Consider the following 26367-nt stretch of genomic DNA (forward strand, 5'->3'; position numbering starts at 1 on the left):
CAGTTCCATTAGTTTGGCTTCCTGTATTTTGAAGTTCTTTTATCAGGTGTGTACACATTTAGGATGGATTTGTCTTTATGATGAATTGACTCTTTTATCCTTAGAAATGTTCATCTTTATTCTTAATAACATTCTTTACTCCAAGTATATTTTGTCTACTTTAAGCCATTCCAGCTTTATTATTATTATTATTATTATTTTGAGAAGCAGTTTCGCTCTTGTTGCCCAAGCTGGAGTGCAATGGCGCTATCTCGGCTCACTGCAACCTCCACCTCCAGGGTTCAAGTGATTCTCCTGCCTCAGCCTCCCAAGTAGCTGGGACTACAGGTGCCTGCCACCATACCCAGCTAATTTTTGTATTTTTAGTAGAGATGGGGTTTCACCATGTTGGCCAGTCTGGTCTTGAGCTCCTGACCTCAAGTGATCTGCCCACCTCAGCCTTTCAAAGTGCTGGGATTCCAGGCGTGAGCCACCATGCCCACCCTCCATTCCAGCTTTCTTATGCTTAGCGTTGCATGTTATATCTTTTTCTATTATATTACTTTTAACCTATCTGCATTTTTATATTTAAAGTGGGTTTCTTATAGATAGCACACAGTTGATTCTTGCTGTTTTATACAGTCTGACAATCTCTGCCTTTAATTAGAGTGCTTAGGTCATTTACATTTACTGTAACTATTGATATGGCTGTGTTTAGATCTACCATGTTACTGTTTGTTTTCTATTTGTCCCATCTGTTTTTTGTTCCCTTTTCCTCCTTTCCTGCCTTCTTTTGGATTAAGTATGTTTTAGTATTCTGTTTCATCTCTACTATTGTCTTATTGATTGATTGATTGATGATTGAGACAGGATCTCACTCTGTTCCCCAGGTTTCATAGCTCACCACAGCCTCAAACTCCTGGGCTCAAGCAATCCTCCCACCTCAGCCTCCTGAGTAGCTGAGACTACCACCGTGCCCAGCTAACCACTATTATCTTATTGGTTCCTTTTCTCTCTTTCTTAGTGGTTTTCTTAGGGTTTATAATTTCATCTTTAACTTATATAAATATATCTTCAAATAATATTATACCACTTCATCTCAGTCTACTATTAAGATTTTTCTCTTTATCACTGATGTCAGCAATTGATTATGATCTGCCTTGGTATACTTTATTTGCTGTACTTTTCTTTGTTAATTCTATTTGGGATCCTTTGAATTTCTTAGATATGTGGGTTCCATGATCATATTAGTAATAGATGTTTTATAGTTCTTGTCTGCTAGTTCTATCATTCCATTATCTGGGCCTAGGTATAGGTCATAATATCCTGCTTTGTGGCATGTCTAATGATTTTTTATTGGATACTGGACATTGTGAATTTTACATTTTTGGGCACTAGATTTTGTTATATTCCTTTAGAGATTCTTTGACTTCATTCTGAGATGATAAAGTTACTTGCAGATCAGTTTGATCCTTTCCAGGCTTGCTTTAAGGCTTTTATAAGTGAGGGTCTAGAGTAGACTTTTACTTGAGAGCTAGTTTAGCCCTACTGCTAAGGAGTGACCATTCTGGGGCCTCTACCGAAGGTCTTGTGTCTGAGGTTTGTCTATTCTGGGTAGTGGAAACTTGAATAATTATTGGCCCCGTGTAAGCTCTGAGAATTCTTCAGTCTGTAGTCACCCAGTAATTCTTCTTTCCCCAGAAGTTGTTTTGGCCAGTCTTCTGAAGTTCCACCCTACATTTGCATAGATTGGTATACACCCGAAGACCTAAGGGACCCCATGCAGATGCTGCGTAGGAGCTCTTTCCATGCATAGCTTCTCCCTGGTACTTTGTTCTGCTCTTTCTATGCATAGCTTCTCCCTGGTACTTTGTCCTGCTCTTTCTATGCATAGCTTCTCCCTGGTACTTTGTCCTGCTCTTTCCATGCATAGCTTCTCCCTGGTACTTTGTCCTGCTCTTCCTGTGCATAGCTTCTCCCTGGTACTTTGTCCTGCTCTTTCTATGCATAGCTTCTCCCTGGTACTTTGTCCTGCTCTTTCTATGCATAGCTTCTCCCTGGTACTTTGTCCTGCTCTTTCTATGCATAGCTTCTCCCTGGTACTTTGTCCTGCTCTTTCTATGCATAGCTTCTCCCTGGTACTTTGTCCTGCTCTTTCTATGCATAGCTTCTCCCTGGTACTTTGTCCTGCTCTTTCTATGCATAGCTTCTCCCTGGTACTTTGTCCTACTAATTCTGGCCTCCTTTGGTCTGCCTAGCCTCTGATCTCTGTCTATTCAACTTGGCACGTCTGCTGGACTGCATTTAGGTCTTTTCTCTTTGTGCTGCTGTCCTGGAATTGCCTCTGGGTAGAAAGCTCGGTAATCCTAGGTCATAGGTCTCACATTTTCCCCCCCGCCTTCTCTTGAGGTTCACAATCCTGCACTGCCTGTTGTCCAGTGTCTGAAAGTAGACATTTCATACATTTCCCAGGTTTTCTGGTTGTTTATGGCACAAGGGCAAGTCCTTAGCAGTTTCTCCTTCCCGGGTGGAAGTGTGCCATCAGTGTGTGTGTGACCAGAGGAAGCAGCAAGGCACTGGGGGTTCCCTGTGCATCCCTCACATCCCACAGTTTATGTCACCAGGCCATCACAGGATCCCCAGCCTCTGAGACAGCAGGCCATGGGGGTGCCTGGTTGTGGGGGTCACCTGGTCAGACCCTGACTGAGGCTACTCTGCCTTAATGGTAGGGATCTTCAGTTCAATCTAAGAATGGCTCACTTAGACCTCAGGTGACTCTAGGGTATTTGAGAGGGGCCTGTAGGGTGGGCATTTACTGTCACAGTCTTCCTCTTGGTGGGACAGAACTTGGGTTACAAATGACAGTGTTTGGGTTACATTCGAGGTCCCTGGAATGTGGTTCCTGACACAAAGTCAGGCACTTCTGGGGCTTCTTTTCAGCTGAAAAATCGATATTAAACCCCCAGGAGCTAACCTCAGAGAAGCTAGCAGCACCCAGGTTAACCGATAGTTGAGTCATCCTCTTACTGCTTCCCAGCACCCACAGGATAAAGCAGTAGCCCAGAGGGCAGGCCTCTGGGCTCTGGGTCCTGCAGCCCGTTCCCCCTCATGTATCTCTGCCTGAATGTACCAGGGGACCTGTGGTCCCTTGGTCTGGATCATAGCCATCTCTCCCCTCTCTCTGCAGCAAATTGCCTGGATTCAAATCCTGTGTCTACCATTTACTATGTGTGTAACCTTGGGTCAGTTTTCAACCTCAGTTTCTCCATCTGTATGTAAGATGAGCATAAAAACAACACCCGCAGCCAGGCGTGGTGGCTCACACCTGTAATCTCAGCAACTTGGGTTGACTGGGCATTGAGTGAACTGCAGGGTGCAGCTGTGCACCTGGCATTTATTGAGCACCTGCTATGTGCCGGGCACCATTCTTAGCACTTCTTATGTAGAATTGACACTCTTCACAACAAACTTGCCAGGCAGGAACTCTTATATCCATCTAAGATGAGGAAACTGAGGGGCAGAGGAGGTGAGTAACTCATCCAGGGTCCCAGAGTTAGCATGTGGTGCAGCAGGGATGCTGAGCCCAGATCCAAATTGAAGCTGGCTAACTACACAGCCCACGCTGTTAACCACTGGGCAATCCTGCCTCAAGAGCTGTTGGCTAATGTTACTGTTGTTACCGTCCAGCTCTTGGTGAGGTAAGTTGAGCTTTCCTCCGGGGAGTTTCACAATCCTGCACTGCCTGTTGTCCAGTGTCTGAAAGCAGACATTTCATACATTTCCCAGGTTTTCTGGTTGTTTATGGCACAAGGGCAAGTCCTTAGCAGTTTCTCCTTCCCAGGTGGAAGTATGCCTTCACACTTCCTTGACTGCCCGGCTTGAGTGCATGCTAGCAATATTAAATGTGTGCCAAGTGCCCTTCCTGTGACCCAGAAGCCCTTCCTCTCCCGGAAGGGCTTCTCCCCTTCTCACTCTGGTTTCAGAGCAGCATTTGCCTTTTCCTGTTTTGCTGCTTTGGAAGGTGACATGGTATGGGGTTCCGAGTGTGACATTGGAGTGAGCAAGCCCTCCCCACGCTCTCTGACTGTACGTCCACAGGAAAATCACTTCGCCCCTCTGTGCTGCATTTTCCCCATCCCCACACAGCTGATGTTACTTGAAGATAGGGACGATTGTGTGGGATCATGCATGGGAAGTGGGCACACTGTGGCTGAGACTCAGCCAATGGTGATTGTTTGGGGCATGTCTCAGAAGAGCATCTTGCAGCTACTCATGGGTGCATGAGCCTATGTTGGTTTTTTGGGGATATTTAGAAGTTCCTGATGTCAACCAAGTACAACAAGGACTCCAAGATGTACCGTGCGCTCCAGACTGTGTTTGGTGAGAGGTAAGGAGGTATGGTGGAAGGCCTGGGTGGGAGGCCAGGAGAGCCCTGCTGTGAGTGAGGGCCAGTGCGGTCCAGAATGTGGGTTGTAGAATTGAGGCCTGAGGCCCTGGCTGCCAGGCATGTGATGAGTGCCCTGTAAACAGTGGCCCCACTCTTGTCACGGGCAGTTTCCTCCTTCTCCCCCAACCTCCAGATGGCAGGGAATATAGAGGCCACTGAGGTTGGGTAACACGATCATCCTGTTCCTTTTTAAGTTATTTTTAAAATTCCGGTAAAACTGACATAACATTCACCATTTTCCCCACCTTAGGGGGTACAGTCTAGTGGAATTCAGTACATTCACAATGTGGCGCAACCGTCGCCACCGCCTAGCTCCAATACCGTTTCCTCATCCCAAAATGTGACCCCAAGCCCATCAAGCAGTCGCTCCCCACCCCCCACCCTCTTTCCTGCATCACGTGTGTGTCTCCTACAGACTCTTTGGCCAAGGCTTGGTGTCCGAATGCAACTATGAGCGCTGGCACAAGCAGCGGAGAGTCATAGACCTGGCCTTCAGCCGGAGGTGAGTGTGGCCGGAGGCTCCGTGGCTCCTGCCTGGCCAGAGGCAGTAGGGGCTGCCGAAGTGTAGGTGGGCCTTGGGGAGGGAAGTGTCCACCCAAGGGGGCCTCCCTCAGCTGAAGGGAGAGAGGAAAAAGGGGAAAGACAGGGTGTTAATAGTCAAAAGGGAGAGAGAGAGAGACAGGCTGGCCAAGTGGGGATGAATGAGGCCCCCACGCAGTTTGGGAACATCAAGGGCTGAGTGCCCACGATGGCCAGAAGCATGGGGGTTCCTGTCCTCCAAGAGCTCCCCACATCAGACCTCATCACTCCTTGTCAGGGCTTCTTCTTTTATTCATTTGAGTTTTTATGTTTTGGTGATATAGTTGTGCTTTGTATAACGATGTTTCGGTCAACGACGGAATGCATATGTGACAGTGGTCCCATAAGATTATAATGGAGCTGAAAATTGCTATTGCCTAGTGATGCTGTAACCATGGTAATGGCGTAGTGCAATGTGTTACTCACATGTTTGTGGTGGTGCTGGTGTAAACAAACCTACTGCACTGCCAGTCATGCCAAAGTCTAGCAGATGCAGTTATGGACAGTACGTAATATTGATAAATGAAAATAATTGACTATGTTACTGATTTATGTGTTTACTACACTTTTAAACATTCTTTTAGAATGGGTTCCTTCTACTTACAGATGTTTTAAAAGTTTACTATACAACAGCCTCAGGCAGGTCCTTTAGGAGGCATCCAGAAGAAGGCATTATTATCATAGGAGATGACAGCTCCATGCCTGTTATTGCCCCTGAAGACTTTCCAGTGAGGCAAGATGCGGAGGTGGAAGGCAGTGATATTGATGATCCTGACCCTGTGTAGGCCTAGGCTAATGTGTGTGTTTGTGTCTTAGTTTTTCACAACAAAGTTTTAAAAGTAAAAAATTAATAAAAAAGCTTATAGAATAAGGATACAAAAAAGATAATATTTTTGTACAATTGAACAGTGTTTGTGTTTTAAGCTAAATGTTATTACAAGAGTCAAAAATATTTAAAAAATGAGAAGTTTATAAAGTAAAAAGTTCTAGTAAGCTAAGGCTAATTTATTATTGAAGAAAGAAAAAAAATTTTAACTCAGTGTAGCCTGTGTCTAGTTTTTATAAGTCTACAGTAGCGTGCAGTAATGTCCTAGGCCTTCACACTCACCACTCACTCACTGACTCACCCAGAGCAACTTCCAGTCCTGCAAGCTCCATTCACAGTAAGTGCCCTATCCAGGTGGACCATTTAAAAAAATCTTTTAGACTGTATTTTTACTGTATCTTTTCTATGTTTAGATATACAAATACCATTGTGTTGCAGTAACCTGTTGCACAGGTGTATAGCCTAGGAGCAATAGTCTAGGCCATATGGCCTAGGTGTGTAGTAGGCTATACTGTCTAGGTTTGTGTAAGTATACTCTATGCTGTTCACACAATGAAGACATTCCCTAACAACACATTTCTTAGAATGTATCCTTGTCGTTAAGTAACACATGACTGTACTTTACTTTTTAAATAACTATTATGGAGGTATAATTCACATACCATACAGCTCACCCATTTAAAGTGTACAATTCAATGGCGTTAGTATATTCATAGAATTCTATAACCATCAACACAGCACATTTTAGAACATTTTCATCACCCTCAAAAGCAGTCGTTCAGCCAGGCGTGGTGGTTCATGCCTGTAATCCCAGCACTTTGAGGGGCCGAGGCAGGCGGATCACCTGAGATCAGGAGTTCATGACCAGCCTAGCCAACATGGAGAAACCATATCCTTACTAAAGATACAAAAATTAGCTGGGTGTGGTGGCGCATACCTGTAATCCCAGCTACTTGGGAGGCTAAGGTAGGATAATTGCTTGAACCCGGGAGGCAGAGGTTGAAGTGAGCTGAGATCACTCCACTGCACTCCAGCCTGGGTGACAGAGCGAGACTCCATCTCAAAAAAAAAAAAAAGCAGTCATTGCTCATTTCTTCCCAATTCCCCTATCTGCTGGCAACCACTAATTACCTTCTTTGTCTATGGATTTTTGCATTCTAGACATTTTATATAAATAGAATCATGCAATACGTGGTCCTTTATGCCTGGCTTCTTTCATTAGCATCTTGTTTCTAAGGCTCATCCATGGTGTATTTCTATATTAATGCCTCATTCCTTTTTATTGTCAAATAATATTCCATTGTATGGATATACCACATATTGTTTATCCATTCATCAGTTAATGGACTTCTGGGCTGTTTCCACTTTTGGGCTATTATGAAAAATGCTGCTATGAGCATTTTTGTCCAAGTGTTTGTATGGACGTATGTTTTCATTTCTCCTGGGTATTTACCTAGTGGAATTTTTGAGTCACATGGTAACTCTATTTTAACATTGGAAAGAAGGTAATCTTTGATATAATTTTGAATTTATAGAAAAATTGCCAGAATAGTGTAAGGGACTCTTATATATCTTTTACCCAGATTCACTTATTATTTATTATTTAAATCACCATTTGCTTTATCATTTCTTCTCTTTATGAGTGTATATATAAATATATTTATCACTGTGTGTATATACATATATTTTTTATATAGTACATATTTTAAAAAACCATTTAAGAGTTACAGACATTATGCTCCCCACCTTTAAATACTTCCATGAACAATGACTACAAACTATAGTTTATCAAAATGAGAAAATTAATAATATTAATCTAATACTGTTATCTAATTCACAATTCATATTCAAAATTTGTCATTTGTACAGTTGTAGCTGTTTTCTTTGTCTAAAATCTAATCCATGTTCATGTGTTTCATTTAATTCCCCTGTCACTTTAGCCCCCTTTATTCTAGAACAGTTCTCAGCCTTTCTTTGGCTTTCTTTACCTTAACATTTTTGAAGATGACAGGACAGTTTTGTAGATGGTTCTTCAGTTTGAATTTGTCAGCTGTCTCTCTGCACTGTTAGACTCAGGCTATCCCTCTTTGGTGGTAATGCTACAGAGTGATGCTGTGTCCTCTGTGGGGCATTGTATCAGGAGGCACATGCTACTGATTTGTCCCATTGCTGGCCATGTTAAGTTTGCACAGTGGTTGAGGTGGTGCCTACCAGGTTTCTCCACTGTGAAGCAATTATTGACTATGTAATCTGTGGAGGACTGTATAAACATCCTTGCCAGAACTCTTGCTACAGCCTCCTCATTGGCCTACCCTCCTCCTGTCTCCCTCCTCCAATGTATCCACTCACCATCCTGAAGAGATCTTGCTAAAGCTCATATCTGACCATGCCACTCCCCTGTTCTGAAGCCTTCAATGGCTTCCTATCATCTGAGAGATGAAGATCAGACCCCATTCACCCTCAGTCTGCCCCTAAACCCCTCCAACCTTTGCATCCCCTCTCCCCAGCCTTTCTGGAAACCACTGTGCTTTTTCTGGCATCTCTGCTGTTCCCACTGCCTCAATGTGAACCTCTGGGGAATTCCTGTTCCTCCTTTGATACCCAGCTAAGATGTCACCTACTGAGGCTGAGTTCATGCCTCCATCAAGGCACCTGTCACACCCAATGTAGTGCTTCCATTCATGTCCACCTCCCTCACTAGACCACGGATCCCTGAAGGCAGAAGACGCACCCTGTCCCTGAGTCCTGCGCCCAGCACCAGGCACCCCACAAGCCCTCCAGGAATGCCCATAGAGTGAATGAATGCGTAAGTGAATCAATGAATTGGAATAGTCTCAGTCTTACTGGAAAGTTGTCAGAAGTGAAAATGGGAAGGAGTAGACTGGAAAGAGACATTTATTTAAGAAATACTTATTGTGCCAAGAGCCAGGGTTGCAAAGGCCAGCAAGCAAACTTCAGGAAGCTTTGAGGTTATGGGAAACATCAATTCTAACCAGATGATGGCCCACATGATCATGACATAACCATGTCATTGTCTTGAGGAAGCATCTCCAGCACATAGAACCTCATGTTTGAACAGTGCTTTATAGTTTATAAAGTGCTTTCACAGACATTTTTATTTTTTTAACTTTTTATACACACAGCATAAAGTTTGCCATCTTAACCATTTTTAGGTGTGCAGTTCAGTGGTATTAAATTCATTCACATTATTACGCAACCATCACCAGATATTTTTATTTTTTAATCTCACAATAAGGTGTTGTCTTAGAGATGACTGTTCTATAGTAAATGCCAAATTTACAAGGCTTTATGAAAGAAACTTTAGAAGATGCCTGTAAGTGTTTATGAAAGTATTATTGAGCCTTGGTGAATCCTAATTCACTAATGAAGAAAAAATAGGAACCACTGATGAGTTTCATCTCCAACCATTACCCACACAGAATATAATTTTGTACTTTTAATAAAACTGTAAGAGTAAATTGCTAGTTTCTACTTTTCCAGATTTTGGTTTTATGGGAAGACCTCAGTCTGAGTCCACCAAGGGAGTCAGGATTTTATTGTTCACCTAACACTGTAGCCCAGTTTTGTTTCTACAATAGCTGCAAGAGATTCAGTGTTTGTACGATAACCAGCCACATACTATCTGGATAATCAACTTAAATGAGATTTTTTTAAAAAGACAACTACAAATCATCTTGCAAATAAATATATACTTGCCAACCATGTAAGCATTATGAGAAAAAGTCAAGGGTGCTGTGGGAGCATATATTGCACCTACCTGGGGCTCAAGAGTTATTGCCTGAGGAAGCGGCCTTTGAGTGTCCATCTGGAGAAGGGAGACATTCAGGTAGTGATGGTTGTGGGGGATAGAGGGTGAGTGCTCCAGGAGAGGGGATGTGTGTGCACCAGCCCCATGGTGGGCAGGAGCATTGTATTTGGAGGAGCTAAAAGGCCCCTGGAACAGGAAGGCAACGTTATAGGTGGAGGTCAGCGAGAAGCAGACTCAAGCTCTTAAGCTCAGGTGAAGATTTTCATCCCCCTCCTAAGAGCAACAGCATGCTTCAAAGTGTTTTATGTTGCAAAGGGACCAGATGAGAGTGGAGAGCCCCAGGCTCACCTGCTGCCAGGCATGTGCGTCGGCTAGTTGGGCAATGAAAAGCTGGTTACTATTTTAGTTTTTCTTCTCCCATTCTCTCTCTCTTTTTTAGAGACAGGGTCTCACTCTTTCACCCAGACTGGAGTGCAATGGTGTGACCATAGCTTACTCTAACCTTGACCTCCTGGGCTCAAGTGATCCTCCGGCCTCAGCCTTTCAAGTAGCTGGGGCTACAGGAGTGTGCCACCATGCCCAGCTAGTTTTTATTTTTATTTTTTGCAGAGACGGAGTCTTGCTGTGTTGTCCAGGCTGGTCTGGAACTCATGGCCGCAAGCAATCCTCCTGCTCTCGCCTTCCAAAGTATTGGGGTTATAGGCATGAGCCCCTGGCCCTGGCCCCATTTCTCTTTTTAAAAACTTTGTATTTGGAAATAATTTCAAATTTTCAGATACGTTTCAAGAATAAGAATAGGACAAAGAATACCCATGTACTCTTTACTCAGATTAATATTAAAAGATTAACATTTCTAGGGCCGGGTGCAGTGGCTCACACCTGTAATCCCAGCACTTTGGGAGGCCAAGGTGGGTGGATCACGAGGTCAGGAGTTTGAGACCAGCCTGGCCAACATGGTGAAACCCTGTCTCTACTAAAGATACAAAAATTAGCCAGCCTTGCTGGCGCATGCCTGTAATCCCAGCTACTCAGGAGCCTGAGACAGAAAAATTGCTTGAACCCAGGAGGCAGAGGTTGCAGTGAGCCGAGATTGCACCACTGCATTCCAACCTGCATGACAGAGCAAGACTCCGTCTATGGAAAAATAAATAAATAAAAATAACATTTCTTTTAATTATAAAAGCAGCATTTTCTCTTAGCAAAATTTCAGAAACATGTAATGTACAAAATGGCAGTCCCCTCCTTCCAGCTCCCTTGGGGTTGCCATTTTTGTGAGTTTGGAGTGCATTCTTCCATATCTCTTTCTAAGCTCTGTGCCTGGGAGGGAGCCCTGTGGGTTGGGAGCTCTGGGGTGCAAATGGTATCTGAGGACTCATTTCCACATAGAGTTGGACACCATGATTGCTCAAGGACAGGCAGTGAAGTGGGAAAACAAAATGCTGCAGCTGGTGCCCAGGGCAGGGCAGGTAAGGAGAGCAGGCAACGGGAGTAGAGGGCAGGAGGGGAACCGGGGTTGCCCTCTCATGGACTCTAGGAGGCCCAAAGTTTCTACACTGTCACGTCCCTTTGAGGTCAGGGCTGAAGGGCCACAGTGACCAACAGAGGACCTGTGGAACTGTTAGGACAAGAGCAAGGGAACAGCATCCATCCTGAGTGGAGGAGAATGGTGAAACCCCAGGGTGTAGTTCAGTTACTACAACTCCAACCTGCAATCTGGGTCTCAAGGGGAGGACAGAAAGACTGGGAGGGACCACCCACCTTCACTCTGCACAGTATCCTCTCTGTGGAGAGGGAGGGCACATGGCAGTCCACCATATTGGGCTGGCCAGTGGCCATTGATGCCTGTGCTGTTTCTCCAGCTCCTTGGTTAGCTTAATGGAAACATTCAACGAGAAGGCTGAGCAGCTGGTGGAGATTCTAGAAGCCAAGGCAGATGGGCAGACCCCAGTGTCCATGCAGGACATGCTGACCTACACCGCCATGGACATCCTGGCCAAGGTGATGGGTGACAGTCGGGCATGGGGGCCAGGAGGGCCACATGGGGTAGAGGGGTCTCTTCTCTCCCTCTTCCCTTCTCTCTTCCCCTCCCTCCTGCTCCTCTAACATACCAGCAATTCCTCTGTGCTTCATATATTCTGCATACATTCTGTCTCCTTCAATATTCAAAGCAACCTAGTGTGAGATTGGGGCTAGTAACTCATTCTTGAGCAAGGGACAGGTGCAGGGCCTGGCCTGTAGCTGGTCAATGGCAGAAGCAAGATTTGATCTCAGGTCTGCCTGACTCTCAGCCCAAAGGCTGCCTTCCCTCTGCACTCCCTATAGGGTATGACTTGGCTCTTCACCCCAGTAGACTCAGCAGTGGGCCCAGTAACCCCAAACCCCACTTTATGTAGGGACGGGGCAGGTCAGGGAACTGCAGTGTGGGGACAGTGACTGGATTCCTCTTTATCACATTGCTATTCCTTTATCATTTTTGCTATCCCTTCACTTCACTGTGAAGCTAGTATAGAATGAACACTTAAGGAAGGTTGCATTTCAGGGGAAATGCATCTTGTCAAGGAAGAAAGCCAAGTTTATTGAGTAGCTACTATGAGCTACTTCATCCTCATAGCATTCCATGGGGATCAAATTATCATGGGTCATTGTAAGCAGCTGATGATATGATGCATATAAACCCTTACCCAGAGTCCAGGTGTCTAGCAGAATGATGCCAGGCTTTGCCCTGGATCTGCTGCCCTTCTGTGCCCCAGGGATGACCTTGCCCTTCTCTCTCCCCCAGGCAGCTTTTGGGATGGAGACCAGTATGCTGCTGGGTGCCCAGAAGCCTCTGTCCCAGGCAGTGAAACTTATGTTGGAGGGAATCACTGCGTCCCGCAACACTCTGGCAAAGGTACTGCCTCAGCACCCCCTCTGGTGACCAGCCACCAGAGCTGTTGTCTTCATTTGCTGAAGAACCTCCTTCAGTGATTTTTTTTTTTTTTTCCAGAATGGGTTTTGAGTTCTGGTATGTCTGAAGTGACTTCTGAATCAGGATTTGCATGCATTGCCTAAAGTAAAGGCTTAAAATCAAATTGCCTTAAAGTAAATTAGGAGTTAATCTTTCTCTCGTGTGAAATGATCCCCAAAGCAGGCAATGTAGGATGACTATGATGGCTCCACGGTGTCAGATTTTCTGGATCCTTCTGTCTTCCTGTTCCACTGTCTCAGCACATCACCTCATTGTCATAAGATGGCTGCTGCGAAAGGTGCACCCTGCCTGCCACTGCCCATGCCCACATGGGGCCTGGGAACCAATCTGCCCCACCCGCTGCAGCCACCACCACCTGCACGCACTGTCCAGGGACCAGACATGCCCCACCCACTGCCAGCACCCGTGTGCATCATCTAGGGGCCTGAGGAATGGTCTACCATGACTGCTGCCACCAGCACCTGCCATTGAGAGGGCCTGAGGAGAGGCCTGCCCCACTTGCTGACACTGGCCCCCACATGCATCATCCACGGGCCTGAGGACAAGCCTGCCCAGCCCACCACCCACTGTTGCCTGCACCCAAGCATGCCATCTGGAGGCCTGGGGATTGGCTTGCCCTGCCTAATGTAGGTAGTGCCTGTGTGCAATATTGGAGGACACCTGAGGATAGGCCCATCCCTCCTGCTACTGCTGGCTCCCACATATGCCATCCAAGGGCCTGAGCACAGGCCCATCCTACCCACTGTTGCCACCAGTGATGCTCAAGGATTGGCCTGCCTGGCATCTCCATCCTCAGCAAAGCCTCAGGATGGCCTCCACTAACAATGACAGTCTAAGCCACTGAGAAACTCAGAGATACCACTGACACTGATTACAGCTGAAGAAATTAAACAGAAACTATGCTACTGTGCCAATCCATAATCAAGCCAAAGCACCCTACCCACCCAACACTATAAATGCACCTATAGAAAAGTCTTTCCCTATGAAAGCCAATCCATAAAACTGGAAGAAGTAACTATTACACTAGATGCACAAAGGGGCAAAAGAAACATGGAAAAAGCAAGGAAATACTATACCTTCAAAGAAACAATAACTCTCCAGCAACAGATTCCAAAGAAAATAAAATTTATTATATGTCTGAAAAAGAATTCAAAATAATGATATTAAACTCTGAGATACAAGAGAACACAGATAAAAATGCAAAGAAATCAGGAAAACAATTCATGACCTGAATGAGAAATTCAACAGAGAGATAGATATCATAAAAGAGAAACAAACAGAAATCTTAAAACTGAGGAATTCAGTGAATAGAATAAAAATATAATTGAAAACTTCAACAATAGACTAGATTAAGCAGAAGAAAGAATTTCTGAACTCGAAGACAGGTCTTTTTTGAAGCAACCCAATCAGACCAAAAAAAGAAAAGATTGAAGAAAGCCTTTGTGACATATGAGACAGCAGTAAGTGACCAAATATCCCAGTTCCGGGAATTTCAGGAGAAGAGATGGGCAAAGGCATATGAAACCTATTTAATGAAATAATAGCTGAAAACTTCTCAAGTCTTGCAAAAGATATAGACATCCAGGTACAGGAAATATAGAGATCCAGGTATAGTCATGCTTTGTATAATGATGGGAGCTCAAAAATCTCCAAGTAGATTCAACCCAAAAAGGTCTGCCTTCTCCAAGGCACATTATAGTCAAACTGTTGAAAGTCAAAGACACAGAGAGAATTTTAAAAGCAGCAAGAGAGAAGCATGAATTCACATATAAAGGAATCAGACTAACAGTAGATTGCTCAGTGAAAATCTTACAAGCCAGGAGTGATTGGGATAATATATTCAAAGTGCTGGAAATTAAAAACTGTCAGTCAAGATTATAGTACCCAGTAATGCTATACTTCCAAACTGAAAGAGAAATAAAGTCTGTCCCAGACAAGCAAAAACCGAGGTAAGTCATCACTACTAGACTGGCCCTACAAGAAATGTTTAAGGGAATTCTGCATCTGGAAGTGAAAGGACAATCTCTATCATCATGAAAACACATGAAAGTATAAAGCCCACTGATAGGGCAGATCAGCAAATGAGAAAGAGAAAGGAGTTAAACATTACTATTGTAGAATGTTTACCAAATTGCAATGATAAACAGTAAGAGAGGAAGACAGGCACAAAATATATACAGAAAACAATTAACCAAACAACCAGAAAACAATTAACCAAATGACTAGAGTAAGTCCTTACCTATCAATAATAACCTTGAATGTAACTAGATTAAATTCCCCCACTTAAAAAATACAGATTGACTGAATGGATAAAAAAAATTACCCAACTATATGCTGCTTACAAGAAACTCACTTTGCCTGTAAAGACACATATAGACTGAAAGTAAAGGAATGGAAAAAGATATTCCACACAAACACAAGCCAAAGCTGTCAGGAGTAGCTATAATTATATCAAAACAGACTTTAAGTCAAAAACTATAAAAAGAGACAAGGTCATTATATAATGATAAAGGGATCAATTCAGCAAGAAGATAAAATACTTCTAAATATATTTGCACCCAATACCAGAGCACCCAGAGATAGAAAGCAAAGATCTAAAGGAAAAGATAGACTGTAATACAGTAATAGCTGGGGACTTCAACACCCCACTCTCAGCACTGGACAGATCATCTAGACAGAAAATCATCACAGAAACATTGGATTTAACTACACTTTAGACCGTATAGACCTAATAGACATTTACAGAACTTTTCATCTAATAGCTGCAGAACATACATTCTTCTCATCAGCACATGAAAGATTCTCCAGGATAGATCATATCTTAGGCCACAAAACAAATTTTAAGAAATTGAAATCATATCAAGTATCTTCTCAGACCACAGTGGAATAAAACTAGAAATCAATAACAAGTGAAACTTCGGAAATTGTACAAATACATGGGAATTAAACAATATACTCCTGAATGACCATTGGGTCAATGAAGAAATAAGAAGGAAATAAAAAAATTCTTGAAACAAATGAAAAGGGGAACACAACATACCAAAACCTGTGGGATACAGCAAAAGCAGTGCTAAGAGGGATGTTTATAACAGTAAACACTTACATCATAAAAGTAGGAAGATTTCAAATAAACAGCCAAATGATATATCTCAAGGAATTAGAAAAGCAAGAACAAATCAAAGCCAAAATTAGTAGAAGGAAATAAATATCAGTGCAGAATTAAAGGAACTAAAGACTAAAAAAGTACAAAGATCAATGAAGTGAAAGGTTGATTTTTGGAAAAGATAAAGTCAATAAACCAAGCCAAGAAAAAAAGAAAGACCCATATAAATAAAAGCAGAAACTAAAAAGGAGACATTACGACTGATACCACAGAAATACAAAGGATCATTACAGATTTTTATGAACAACTATAACGATTGGAAAACTTAGAAGAAATGGAATTCCTGGACACATACACCCTGCCAAGATGATTGAACAAGGAAGAAATCGAAAACCTGAACAGACCAATGGTGAGTAATGAGATTGAAATACTAATAAAAAGTCTTCCAACAAAGAAAAGCCCGTGACCAGATGTCTTTACTGCTGAATTCTCCCAAACCTATGAAGAAGAACACCAATTCTTCTCAAACTATTCCAAAAAATTGAAGAAGAGGGAACTCCTCCTAACTTATTCTATGAGGCCAGCACTACCCTACCCTGATACCACAAACAGACAAGGACACAATAAAAAAAGAAAAACTACATGCCAACGTCCCTGATGAACATAGATGCAAAAATATTCAACAAAATACTAGCAAACAAACCTAATCCAACAACACATCAAAAAGGTAATTCACCGTGATTAAGTGGGATTTATCCCAGGGATGCAAGGGTGCTTCAATGTATGCAAGTCAATAAATGTTATACATCATATTAACAGGATGAAGGACGAAAACCATATGATCATCTCAATAGATGCAGAAAAAGCACTTGATAAAATTTAACACCACTTCATGATTAAAAACTCTCAACGAATTATGAATAGAAGGAACGTAGCTCAACATAATGAAGGTCGTATATGATATACCCACAGCTAACATCATACTTAGTGGGGAAAAGCTAAAAGTCTTTCCTTTAAGAACTGGAACAAGATAAGGATGCCCACTTTCATCACTCTTATTCAACATAGTACTATTAATAGAAGTGCTAGCCAGAGCAGTCAGGCAAGAGAAAGAAATAAAAGACATCCAAATTGGAAAAGAAGAAGTCAAACTGTCCCTCTTTGCAGAAGACATGATCTTATATTTAGAAATTCCTAAAGACTCTACCAAAAAGCTCTTAGAACTGATGAATGACTTCAGTAAAGTCGTGGGGTAAAAAAAATCAGCATACAAAAATCAGTAGCAATTCTATGCACCAATAATGAACTCATGGAAGAAGAAACCAATAAAGCAATCCCATTTACAATTGCTATGTAGAAAATAAAATACCTAGGAATAAATTTAACCAAGGAGGTGAAAGACCTATACAAGGAAAACTACAAAACACTGATGAAAGAAATTGAAGAAGACACAAACAAATGAAAAAACATCCCATGCTCATGGATCGAAAGAATTAATATTGTTAAAATGACCATACTACCTAAAGCAATCTAAAGATTCAATGCAATCTCTGTCAAAATACCAATGATATTCCTCACAGAAATAGAAAAAGCAATCCTAAAATTTGCATGAAACCACAGAAGAGTCCAAATAGCCAAAGCAACTCTGAGCAAAAAGAACAAAGCTGGAGGCACCATACTACCCGATTTCAAAATATACTATAAAGCTACAATAACCAAAACAGCATGGTATTGGTTTAAAAAATAACAACAGACATAGACCAATGTAACAGAATAGACAGCCCAGAAATATATTCATGTACTTACAGGAAACAGACTCAACAAAGGCACCAAGAACATACTCTGGAGAAAGAGCAGTGCTGGGAAAACTGGATATCTAAATGCAGAAGAATTAAACCATACCCCTGTCTCTCACCATATACAAAAATCACCTTAAAATGAATAGACTTGGCCGGGTGCAGTAGCTCACGCCTGTCATACCAGCACTTTGGGAGGCCAAGATGGGCAGATCACGAGGTCAGGAGATGGAGACCATCCTGGCTAATATGGTGAAACCCTGTCTCTACTAAAAATACAAAAAATTAGCTGGGTGTGGTGGCACACACCTATAGTCCCAGCTACTTGGGAGGCTGAGGCAGGAGAATCACTTGAACCCAGGAGGCAGAGGTTGCAGTGAGCTGAGATCATGCCACTGCACTCCAGCCTGGGTGACAGAGCAAGACTACAAGACTATGTCTCAAAAAAGAAAATTAATAGACTTAAACATAAGACCTGCAACCATAAAAACACTAGAAGGAAACATAGGGGAAATGCTCCAGGACATTGGTGTAGGCAAACATTTTATAGCTAAGACTTCAAAAATACAGGCAACAACAACAAAAATAGACAAACGTGGCCAGGCATGGTGGCTCATGCCCGTAATCCCAGCACTTTGGGAGGCCAAGGCAGGCAGATCACTCGAGGGCAGGAGTTTCAGACCAGCCTGGCCAACATGGTGAAACCCTGTCTCTACTAAAAATACAAAAATTAGCCAGGCATGGTGTTTGGCATTTGTAGTTCCAGCTACTCAGGAGGCAGAGGTTGCAGTGAGCTGAGATCACGCCACTGCATTCCAGCATGGCTGACAGAGTGAGACTCCATCTCAAAAAAAAAAAAAAAAAAAAAAAAGACGTGTGACTATATTAAATGTGACTATATTAAACTAAAAAGGTTCTGCACAGCAAAAGAAACAATCAACAGAATAAAGAGACAACTTGTTAAATGGGAGAAAGAATTTACAAACCACTCATCTGACAAGGAACACAACAGCAAAAAAAAAAAAAAGCAAATAATTCCATTAAAAAGTTGGCAAAGGATCTGAATAGACATTTCTCAAAAGACAAATGGCCAAGAGCTATATTAAAAAATGTTCAATGTCACTAATCATCAGATAAATGCAAATCTGTGAGATATCATCTTATCCCAGTTAGAATGGCTATTATCAAAATGACAAAAAATAACAGATGCGGGTGAGGATAGAGAGAAATGGAACTCTTATGCATTGTTGGCAGGGATGTAAATTTGTATAGCCATTATGGAAAACAGTATGGAGGTTTCTCAAACTAAAAAGAGAACTACCATATGATTCCGCAGTCCCACTACTGGCTATTTATCCAAAGAAAAATCAGTATATCAAAGGGACACCTGCACAATAGCCAAGATATAGAATCAACCTAAGCATCCATCAACAGATAAATGGATAAAGAAAATTTGGTGTAGCTGGGTGTGGCGGTTCATGCCTGTAATCCCAGCACTTTGGAAGGCCAAGGCAGGTAGATCCCCTGAGGTCAGGAGTTCAAAACCAGCCTTTCACATGGTGAAATCCCATCTCTACTAAAAATACAAAAAATTAGCCAGGCATGGTGATGGGCACCTGTAATCCCAGCTATTCAGGAGGCTGAAGCAGGAGAATCACCTGAACCCGGAAAAGGGAGGTTGCAGTGAGCCGAGATCGTGCCATTGCACTCCAACCTGGGCAACAAGAGTGAAACCCCATCTCAAAAAAAAAAAAAAAGAAAAGAAAATTTGATGTCTATACACATGGAATGCTATTTGCCCATAAGAAAGAATGAAATCCTGACATCTGGAGCAGTCTGGATGGAACTGGAGATCATTATGTTAAGTGAAACAAGGCAAGACCAGAAAGACAAATATTGCCTGTTCTCCCACATACGTGGGAGCTAAAAAAGTTGATCTCATGGAGGTAAAGAGTATAATGATAGTTACTAGAGGCTGGGAAGGGTGAGTGGGGGGATGAAGAGAAGTTGGTTAATGGGTACAAACATACGGTTATATAGAAGGAAGAAGTTTTAGTGTCAGCAGCACAGTGGGTGACTATAGCTAACAGCAAGGTATTGTATATTTCAAAAATAGGGAGATTTGAAATGTTTCCAACACAAATGATAAATGTTTGAGGTGATGAATATCCTAAATATGCTGATTTGACCATTGCACATTGTATTTGTGTATCAAAGTATCACATGTACCCCATATGTGTGTATAATTATTATGTATCAATTAAAATATATAGATTTTTAAAAAGATGGCTGCTGCAGCTCCACATATTACCTCCTTATTCCAGGCATGAAGAAGGAAGAAAGGGGAAAGGTGATAGCTGAGTTCATCTCAGGGCCCCCTCCCGTTCCCTGGGACTTCGGCCCCTGAGCTTGCAGCCGCCAATGCCGCCCCGTCTTTTTGGCAGTTGATCGCACTCTACTTCCCACTGCTTGGGATTTCTTCCTTCGATGCAAGCCTAGCTGCCTCCACTCATCAGGGGTCCCTTTTTACCTTGCAGGGCCACGTGGATGTTTTAAGCCATCCCGCCCACCACTGCTAAGGATTTGGTGCAGGAAAGGGAGGCTGAGGCCTGGGCTCAGTCTGCCATCTTGATCCAGTCTCCCTGGCTGCATCTTTTCTAGAATTTCTCACATTCTACTGACCTCCCAGCTTGCCAGTGCTGCTAACGTCATTTTGGGGTGGTGGGGGAGAGGGGAGAGGGAACATGCGTGTTCACTTGGCCATCTGGAGCTGAAACTCTTGTTTAGTTCCTGCCAGGGAAGAGAAAGCAGCTCCGGGAGGTCCGGGAGAGCATTCGCTTCCTGCGCCAGGTGGGCAGGGACTGGGTCCAGCGCCGCCGGGAAGCCCTGAAGAGGGGCGAGGAGGTTCCTGCCGACATCCTCACACAGATTCTGAAAGGTACGAGGGCCCCCTCTGCGGACTGGGGAGGGCGGGGTGGGCCAGGACGTTCCCCAGGTGATTCATCGCCACTGACTCTGTTTGGCTTAAGAGGAGAAACACAGTTAGTTGTTTTATGAGCCATGGGGAAAGGGAGCAAAGATTTGCTGGGAACTGAGACTCTCCTTGTTTTTCAGCTGAAGAGGGAGCCCAGGATGACGAGGGTCTGCTGGACAACTTTGTCACCTTCTTCATTGCTGGTTTGTAGCTTTGGCGGTGACCAAGGGCCCGGAGCTCTGCAGAAATGCTGTGGACCATGGATCCCTCAAACCCAACTCTTTGGGATTTTTTGGGCTATCTGAGCAGAGCTCACCGCAGGGCTAGGGGGCTGGGCTGAAGGGAGCAGAAGCCCCATCTCCTAGCTGTCTTGGGGGCCTCTGACCTGGTAATGCAGCTGGCAATTGTGGGGATGTGTGAAGCTGGCCTGTCAGCTCCAGAGAGCTTGGCTGTGTGAATGCAGGCATCCCCTCACTCAGAATTTGTGGGGAGGCCTGCATTAGACTGGCACAAAAAGAGATGCTAAGCAGCTTCATTCATTTGCTCATCAGATATTTCCTGAACATGGTTCTTCACCTAGAAGATTCCTTTTCAGCCGTCAGTGAGCCCTCCCATGCCTCCTCCCCAGGGAAGCACAGGCTGACTCAGGCACTCAGCTAGAAGCTGACCACAGGCCTGGGGCTCCTCCCCACCACCCATCTCATTGTGTTAAACTGTTTATTTATTTGTGGTAATTGAGTGAGGTCTGTTCCCCACCAGACTTGATGTTTTGCTCACCTCTGTTCTCCCGGGGCCCAGTGTGGTAGGTTCCCATGAACATTGAATGAAATACACGAACAAATGATTGACACTGGGCACTGGGAAGATGGAGGTGAACAAGATGAGGGACAGTTTCTAGCCTATTGGTGGAGGTGGAAAGACAGAGAGACAAATACTGATGGACGAAGAGGTCTGCAGGTGAACGGCATGGAGGAAGGCCCTTTAGGTGGGAGAAGCACTTGCAGATGCCCCAGGAGATTAGAAGCGGCCAGTGTTAAAGCAAGGCTGCAGGGCGCCATTCCCTGCAATGGATAGAAAGGACTTGCGGAACCAATGGCTGGTCCTCATTCCTGCAGCTGGGAACCCAGGTCCTGGATGAGGCTTCTGGACAGACCTAGCCTCAGTCTCCTCATCTGTAAAATGGGGGCCTTGAGGAGCTCTCCAGGCTTCTATCCAGCCTTCCAGAGAGGGTTTATTAATCCCGTCTCGTCCCTCCAGTCTATCCCTGAGCCCTGCGTCCAGATGCTATGGGGGACTGGCCGAGGGCAGAGTGGGTTGTGTCTGTCTTTCCCTTTGCCTGTGAGGAAACTGAGGCCGAGGAGGGAAGTGGCCTCCTATAGTCACAGCCCGCGATGCAGAGCTGGGGCCAGGGCTGCTGTGTTCTCCCACCCTGCTCCCCGGCTGAGGGCTCCGCTGGCTGTGTGACTGGCCCACCTCCACACCCTAGGAGCTGGGCCCTGCTTCCCAGCTCTGACTTGCTGTAAGTTACAGTCCCTTCTCCTGCATTCAAGCAGGCCCCTCAAGCCCCTTGGCTCCTTTAGAGTAAACTCACGTCTGTTCCCTCCCAGGCCAGCTTGGAGGGGTTGACTCTATCACCTTGGCCAGACCCTGCCAGAACTCAAAATCAGCCTCCCGAAATGTCCACCACCCCCTCATAGAACCTCAGGGTCATGGGGGGGCTTTTGTGTGCACCCTGCAGCCTGGGAAGGCGAGGCCTTGGGCTCACGGACTTTGAATTGTGTCCCTCCCCACTCTCCCTGCTGTGTGACCAAAGAGACCCATTCCTCTCCACCTCCACTTTTTCTTCTCCAAAATGGAGGTGAGCACCTCCCCGGGCCAAGTGAGACCTAGACGGTGGTTCAAGGAAGGGGCTTTTAGAGCCAGATGCCTGGGGGCACATGCCATTTACATGCCAGCACTGGCTGGCATAGAGGCAGACACAAACTGTCTCCTTCATCCTGTGGCCCCATGTGGAGCAACCACCGTCCTCCCTTCCCACAGGTCACGAGACCTCTGCCAACCACTTGGCGTTCACAGTGATGGAGCTGTCTCGCCAGCCAGAGATCGTGGCAAGGTATGGGGGCTGCTCTTGGGGCTGGCAAAGAGGTCTGTCTGATGTCTTGTTCCTGAGGGCCACCTGCCCCCACCTCCCATGGTCGAGTCCCCTCAACATGCCCTGCTTCCCCTGGGCCTTGGCACGTGCTGTTCCCTCTCTTGGAAGCGCCCTCCCTGCTTTTCCCTTGGAGAACACACCTCCTCCTCCCACTCCTCTTCCAGAAAGGGCTTCTCAGATCCCTAAAGGAGCCACCCCATGTTTCCCCTCCGAGCCTCCTCCCGACTCATGAATGTGTTTCCCCTGGAACTGTTTCATCATGTCTATTTCAGCCATGAGACCAGAAGCTCCAGGAGGGCAGGGACTGTGGTTTTTTCCCTCACCACAGCGTACCCAGTGCCTGGCCAGGGCCTGGCGGTGAGGATGGAGCAGAATCCCTGCTAAATTGCCAAGAGCGTGCTTGTCTTCTGATGGCAAGACAAAGGAGGGTGTCCCTGGGGAGGTGGCATTTGAGTCGGGCCATTGGTTTCCTTAAATACAAACAGGCTCCCTCCGGGACAGTTGCGTGGAGTGGCTGAAGCAAGTGTCAAAGCTCTCTGAATGCACCAACAGGCTGGATGGGAGCTCTGGGGAGGTGGGGTCAGGCCTTCAGTTACAATTATTAGTCATCAGCAGCATATAAGGGTGGAAGTGAAAGATTGTGTGAAAATATACAATCTTTCTAGGGTTTAAAAATAAGTATAATTGTAATAAGCATTTCGTATAAAAATTTTGGGAAAAGCAGGAAAGCTATAATAATAATAATAAACCCACCCATGGCACCCCACCCACCCAGCGGCACTTCACTGTTAACTGCTGAGTATCCGTTCAGCACCTTCTCACCTACGCGTGAGCAGCTCTGCCGTGTTTTTTGTCACCTGGTTGTACAGCTGGCTTGTATTCCCCGTGAGCCTTACCACAGCATTGCCTACCTCATTGTAACCTCCTCCCAAATCCACTCTTTAAAAAATTGTGGTAAAATATACGTAACATAAAATTTTACATTTTCATTGTTTTTAAGCCCACAGTTTAGTGGCATTAAGGGCATTCACATTGTGAATGTCATCCCCCTCCACTATTTTTATTTTTACTTTTTTGAGACAGAGTCTTGCTCTGTTGCCCAGGCTGGAGTGCAATCTCAGCTCACTGCAACCTCCGCCTCCCCAGTTCAAACAATTCTCCTGCCTCAGCCTCCAGAGTAGCTGGGATTACAGGTGTGCACCACCACACCTGGCTAATTTTTTTTTTTTTTTTTTGTATTTTTAGTAGAGACGGGGTTTTGCCGTGTTGGCCAGGCTGGTCTCAAACTCCTGGCCTGAAGTGATCCACCCGTCTTGGCATCACAAAGTGCTGGGATTACAGGTGTGAGCCAGTGCTCCCGGCCTCCGTCTCCAGACCTTTTTCATCTTCCCAAACTGAAAATCTGTCTGTTCTCCCCTCCTCCATCCCTGGTAACCACCATTCCACTTCTGTCTCTATGTGTTTGTCTATTCTAGGTGACTTATGTAAGTGGACTCATACAGTATTTGTCTTTTTTGTGACTGGCTTGTTTCACTCGGATACTGTCCTCCAAGTTCATCCATGTTGCAGTATGTGTCAGAACTCCCTTCCTTTTTTTTCGTTTTCTTTTCTTTTTTTTTTTTTTTTTTAAGACAGAGTCTCACTCTGTCGCCCAGGCTGCAGTGCAGTGGCACAATCTCAGCTCACTGCAAGCTCCACCTCCCAGGTTCATGCCATTCTCCTGCCTCAGCCTCCCAAGTAGCTGGGACTACAGGTGCACGCCACCATGCCTGGCTAATTTTTTTTTGTATTTTTAGTAGAGACGGGGCTTCATGGGTTAGCCAGGATGGTCTTGATCTCCTGACCTCATGATCCACCTGCCTCGGCCTCCCAAAGTGCTGGGATTACAGGCATGAGCCACCGCGCCCGGCAGAACTCCCTTCCTTTTTAAGACTTACTAATGTTCCGTCGTAAGCATCGATCCCATTTTGCATATTCATACATCTGTCCATGGATACCTGGGTTGCTTCTACCGTTTGTCTATTTTGAATAATGCTGCTATGAGGATGGGTACACAAATATCTTTTTAAGTCCCTGCTTTCAGTTGTTTTAGGTTTATACTCAGAAGTGGGATTGCTGGATCATATGGTGATTCTATTTTTAATTTTTTGAAGAATCACCATACTGTTTTCCATAACGGCTGAACCATTTTACATTCCCACCAGCAGTGCGCAAGGGTTCTTTCTGATTTGTCCACATCCTCTACAATACTTTTGTGTTTATTGGGATGAGAACCATCCTAATGAGTATGAAGTGGTCCAGATCCACTCTTTTTTTTTTTTTTTTGAGATGGAGTCTCGCTCTGTTGCTAGGCTGGAGTGCAGTGGCTCTACCTCTGCTCACTGCAAACCCCACCTCCCAGATTCAAGTGATTCTCATGCCTCAGCCTCCCAAGTAGCTGGGATTACAGGCACCCGCCACCACTCCCGGCTAATTTTTGTACTTTTAGTAGAGACAGGATTTCACCATGTTGGCCATGCTGGTTTCCTACAGCCAATCGCAAACATCAGACACAAAGGGTGGATGTTTTAGGGCCCCTGGAACATGGTTCCCAGTGGTTTGGGCACTGTTTTGGATGTGGCCATCGCTGGATCTCTTTAACAGTCTTTGGGCTGGGCACAGTGGCTCACGCCTGTAATCCCAGCACTTTGGGAAGCTGAGGCGGGCAGATCACCTGGGGGTCAGGAGTTCAAGACCAGCCTGGCCAACATGGTGAAACCCTGTCTCTACTAAAAATACAAAAATTAGCTGAGCGTGCTGGTGGGCGCCTGTAATCCCAGCTACTCGGGAGGCTGAGGCGGGAGAATTGCTTGAATCCTGGGGGGAGGGCGGAGGTTGCAGTAAGCTGAGATCACACCGCTGCATTCCAGCCTGGGCGACAGAGCAAGACTTTGTCTCAAAAAATAAAGCTACAAGTAACAGTGTTTGTGAGTGGGGAGCCCCATGCGTCTCTCTTCACGCTTCCTTCCAATGCCCCCCTCTTAAATCTAAGTAAGTCGGGGACAGGCTCCCTTTGGAGACGAACTTGTCTTTGTCTTACCCCACAGGCTGCAGGCCGAGGTGGATGAGGTCATTGGTTCTAAGAGGTACCTGGATTTCGAGGACCTGGGGAGACTGCAGTACCTGTCCCAGGTGTGGGAAGTGGGAGGGAAGCTTCTGGGCGGATGTGGGTGATCATGTCATCATGCCTGCTTCCTCCCTGGACCTTTTAGGACAGTGGTTCTCAAACTGTGCTGCATAGGATCCTCCCTCAGAAGATTTAAAGTATCCTGAGGCCCAGGCCGCCCCAGACTAATGACATCAGAGTCAAAGAGCTCCCCAGGTCACCCCAGTATTCAGCTTAGGTTGGAAATGGACCCTTTAGTAAATGGCGCCGTATTTGTGCTTCCCGGCTAGGCTGGGGTTCCAGATCCTTAAGCTTCTCCTGGTGGAGTCAGGCTCAGCAGCGCCTCCCCATGCTGCCGCCGCACAGCAGGAGGGCTTGCAGCTTCTGCTGTGGCTCTCTGGAATGGTGGGACCCCTGATTCCTGGTCCCAGCTCTGCCATTGTGGCCTTGCACACTCCCTTCTCCTTCTGGACCTCAGTTTCTCCATCTGTCACGTGACAGTGAGGCTGATGTCCCAGGGGCCTGGGACACAGGCCAGGGTGAGGGTATGCACTCAGCCTGTGGGTGGGAAAGACAGGGGTCCCAGGCATGCCGCCGGCCGGCATGATCTGTGGCCTCTCCCGACTCTC

At 45.1% G+C, this 26367-nt stretch overlaps 1 protein-coding gene across 2 annotated transcripts in view; it reads left to right on the plus strand.

Moving 5' to 3' along the window:
• CYP46A1 (cytochrome P450 family 46 subfamily A member 1) overlaps positions 1 to 26367 on the plus strand; it is a 42978-nt gene that overhangs the window by 11234 nt on the left and 5377 nt on the right. The window contains exons 4-12 of one of the 2 annotated variants that reach the window (XM_055361530.1): positions 4 to 46; positions 4293 to 4366; positions 4842 to 4928; positions 11460 to 11598; positions 12380 to 12490; positions 20255 to 20405; positions 20582 to 20644; positions 22482 to 22554; positions 25680 to 25764. In XM_055361530.1, the coding sequence (XP_055217505.1) occupies positions 4 to 46; positions 4293 to 4366; positions 4842 to 4928; positions 11460 to 11598; positions 12380 to 12490; positions 20255 to 20405; positions 20582 to 20644; positions 22482 to 22554; positions 25680 to 25764 (826 nt within the window). The remainder of the gene's footprint in view (positions 1 to 3; positions 47 to 4292; positions 4367 to 4841; positions 4929 to 11459; positions 11599 to 12379; positions 12491 to 20254; positions 20406 to 20581; positions 20645 to 22481; positions 22555 to 25679; positions 25765 to 26367) is intronic. The other variant, XM_031002032.3, reaches the window with a different exon arrangement.

This window comes from Gorilla gorilla, chromosome 15, assembly GCF_029281585.2.
Source record: "Gorilla gorilla gorilla isolate KB3781 chromosome 15, NHGRI_mGorGor1-v2.1_pri, whole genome shotgun sequence".
NCBI lineage: Eukaryota > Metazoa > Chordata > Mammalia > Primates > Hominidae > Gorilla > Gorilla gorilla.